Below are 3,309 nucleotides of genomic sequence, written 5' to 3'. Positions count from 1 at the left end.
CAGCAGGCCGAATGCGGCGAGACCGGCGAAAGAGGTATATCGATAATTCGGGTTGCCTATAACAGTAGGCTATGGTCTTATTTCGACCGGCTTCTCGGAACCCTGCCATCATCATTCGTTCACAGCCTGCATGCCACATTGTCACGTCTCGTGTTACACCACAGGCACCGCCATGGCCTTGAGATGAAGTTAAGGAGGCCAACAGTGGAGCAGCCCGCCTGCTCAACCTTGGCCCGACATCTATAAGCGGCGGGAACGCAACATCAGGATGTCACATTGTAGAAGATGTATAGCATGGGCATGGTATGGTCGGTAAGATCGCCGAATGCACCAATGTGTAAGTGCATCTGTAGGTAGGTAGGGTTCCTATCCGAGGCTCCGCGCTCAACGCCTTCCATATCCGTCTCTGTGCACCGACTGCATTGCAGCCTTGCAAGGATCAAGGTTCCAAAAGAACTCAGCTTACTGCCACCCACGAGTTAGGTCACGCCCGGCCAGACGAGTCTCGTGTTTGTGCGCCCGTTGTTGCTAGTGATTTGGCAAATCTAGTCTTTATCCGATGGGGGGGGACCTTTAGCCACCGTCCGCTTATAGAGCAAGAAGTGGCCAAGCTGAGTGTCGATGGAGGGGGGCGGGCGGTGACGTGGGCCCGTCATAGATGCTCCGAGGGAGCGGTTGTGTGTGAGCCCCGTCTTCCGACGACCTTCTTCCATGCGAGCAGGGCAACTCCATGGTGCACGCAGGAGTCATCCTTCGAGATCCGAGAGGCGATGTGATGCGGGTGTGTGGCCTGGTCATACGCCAGAGCTCTTGGTACCTTTGTCTGTCCAGAGTCATTCGTCCTACAGACGACTCTTCTGGCTGGGTCTCCATTTCGCATAGGGGTGTTCTTCCTTTCCAGGAATGAGGTGATCAACGGCCGCAGTATTAAGGTAACCGGGATGGACCTGGTCCAAGCTGGTCACCCCACACATCTTCATCGTCGTCTCGAGCTCATCGCGCAGAACTGTTCCATGTCAGAGACTATTCTCGCCGCCCTCTTTGATGAAGCAAAGGGGGGCAATGAAGGGCTGAACTCACTATCTATATACCGCTCGACGCCCTCAGTGCCATAGTTGAGTGCGTAGAGCAATCCCCTGCCGACGCCGACGCCCCTGGCGCCCAGGCAGAGAGCCTTGAAAATGTCGGTGCCGCGCGTGACACCGCCGTCGACGTAGACCTCCATCTTGTCAAAGACGTCGGGGCAGTTCTTCTGCAGCTCGAGCAGGACGAGGATGGTGGCAGGGCTCGTGTCGAGGCTGCGGCCGCCGTGGTTGGAGACGATGATTGCCTCGACGCCGTGCTCGGCGGCGCGCACGGCGTCCATCCAGGTCTGGATGCCCTTGAGCACAATGGGCAGCCCCGGCACGGTGCGACGCAGCCAGGCAATGTCGTCCCAGCAGACGTTGGCGTCAATGTAGCTGCCCATGATGCGGCCGAGGGCGCCGCCACGGGCGTCATTCTTGGCGGCAGCGCCCGAGATGGGTGAGGCCAGCGACTCATCGGAGCGAACGCGCTCGGTGCCTCGCGCTTGCCGGGCCAGGGGCGCGTCGACGGTCAGGACGAGGGCCTTTGACGCCGCGGGCCTGGGCGTCACGCAAGAGGCGCTTCCGAGTTGGCGCGGTTCTTGTCGACGTAGAGCTGGAAGAAGACGGGCACATCGTAGGGCGTGGCGACGTCGTGGGTGGCGTGGGCGGCGAGTATGTCAGCGAGGGAATAGCTGGCGCTGACGGAAACGGTCTGGGGCATGCCCGAGGCCTTGAGGGCGCGGCCGAGGGCCTTCTCCCCCTCGGGGTGGACGAGCTTGGCCATGGCCGTCGGCGGCGCGAAGAGGGGCAGGCGGGTGGCGTGCGAGAGCATGGTCGTGCTCGTGTCGACCGTGGCGACCTGGCGAAGGACGCGGGGGCGCAGAGTGATGGAGGCGTAGGCCTCGGCGTTGCGACGCTTGGTGTGAAGGTCGGTGGCGGCAGACGAGACGAAGGCCCAGGCTTTTGGGGGGAAGGTGGTTGATGCCACAGCCTCAAAGTCATGCGCGCTGATGAGGGTATCCAAAGGTGGTTTGGTCTGAGAGGTGGCCGGTGCAGGGAATGCCGTTCCGGCGGTGGTCGGGGCTTCGGGGCTCTGCCGGGCCTCGGTTGAGCCGAAGGGTGATGATGCTGGAGACATGGTAAGGGGAGGGTGATAGTTATTATGAGATTAGGTGCCGTGAGCAATGATGAGAGTCTGAGCGGGTTCAGATCAGTTGGGCTGTGTAGAGAGCAGACGTGAGCATGCCAGGTACTCATTGATCAGGAGAAGAAATTAGCGATAGTCCATTGATGAGAAGACGTCTGCAACGTTCAACATAAGAAGAGGCGACCTCGGGTGGATGCTCGCACGATCGGAAGGGAATCAACGTGGAGGAGGCGATCCGGGGGCGGTGGATTCGGTGGGGGAAGAGCGGCCAAGCGGCAGCGCTCGGTGAAGCTCATACCGAGTGGCGCAGTTGCGGCTTTGCTGCATGTGGCTAGTGTGGGCAAGAAGCCTCCCTGGGCAAGGTACCTCTCTCTCTACCTTAGGTAGGTTCTCTGAACGATACATGTGAATGCCCTATCATCAGGCGACACGGTAGCTGACATTCCTGGGGTTCATTGATGCTGTGAATTTTTCTTTTGTGAATTTTTCTTTTGAATTCCATTCTGTGTGGGAATCCCGGCCGTGCCGCTCACCCAGCCAAGGCCTTGGTGATCAAGGCCGTAGCCCTCTCGCTGAGATCCATCTTCAACGCCAGCGCCCGGCCCGGCTCGCTCATCTTGGCCCACGTCTTCTGCAGGATGCCGATAATCTTGGGCTCGTCAATCTCCTCCTTGCTCTCAAAGCCGTCGAACTGGTCGTCGAGGAACACGAGACAGGCCACGTCCTCGAGCACCTGCGTCTCCTCGTCGGCCGCGAGGTTCTCCTTCCTGATGAGCGCCGCGACGCGCGCCACGTCGGTTGGCGGCACGTCCGTCTCGGCCGTCAGCAGCGCGGCCACCTGCGCCGCCGCCTGCGACTTGAGCTTGGCCCGCCACGTGAGGTAGCCCGGCCGCGTCATCGGGTACGCCGACCGCGGGATCTCCCAGCGCCGAAAGTGCTGCGCGCGGCACGCCAGCTGGAGCGCCGGGCCGGCCTGGGGCTGCCGCGCCGCGAGCCACCGCGTCATCTTGCGCGCGTAGTGCAGTTCGTAGGGGATCGGCGGTGTCGTCTCCGAGGCTTTGGGGTCGCGGCGTGGGCTTCGTCGATGAGGTCGAG

General features: G+C 61.2%; 1 protein-coding gene across 1 annotated transcript; it reads right to left on the bottom strand.

Moving 5' to 3' along the window:
* Positions 1–842: 842 nt before the first annotated feature.
* VDBG_04204 (cytochrome b2) lies at positions 843–3,220 on the bottom strand (the record flags this gene model as incomplete). The annotated part of the gene is made up of 5 exons (XM_003006205.1): positions 843–1,006; positions 1,081–1,609; positions 1,675–2,195; positions 2,513–2,535; positions 2,748–3,220. The coding sequence occupies 5 exons, from the start codon at positions 3,218–3,220 to the stop codon at positions 843–845; spliced, it is 1,710 nt and encodes a 569-aa protein (XP_003006251.1).
* Positions 3,221–3,309: the final 89 nt, after the last annotated feature.

Source organism: Verticillium alfalfae, genomic scaffold, assembly GCF_000150825.1.
Source record: "Verticillium alfalfae VaMs.102 supercont1.4 genomic scaffold, whole genome shotgun sequence".
In the NCBI taxonomy this organism is placed as follows: Eukaryota; Fungi; Ascomycota; class Sordariomycetes; order Glomerellales; family Plectosphaerellaceae; genus Verticillium; species Verticillium alfalfae.
The sequence above is the reverse complement of the archived record's forward strand: the minus strand, read 5'-3'. Positions and strand labels throughout refer to the sequence as shown.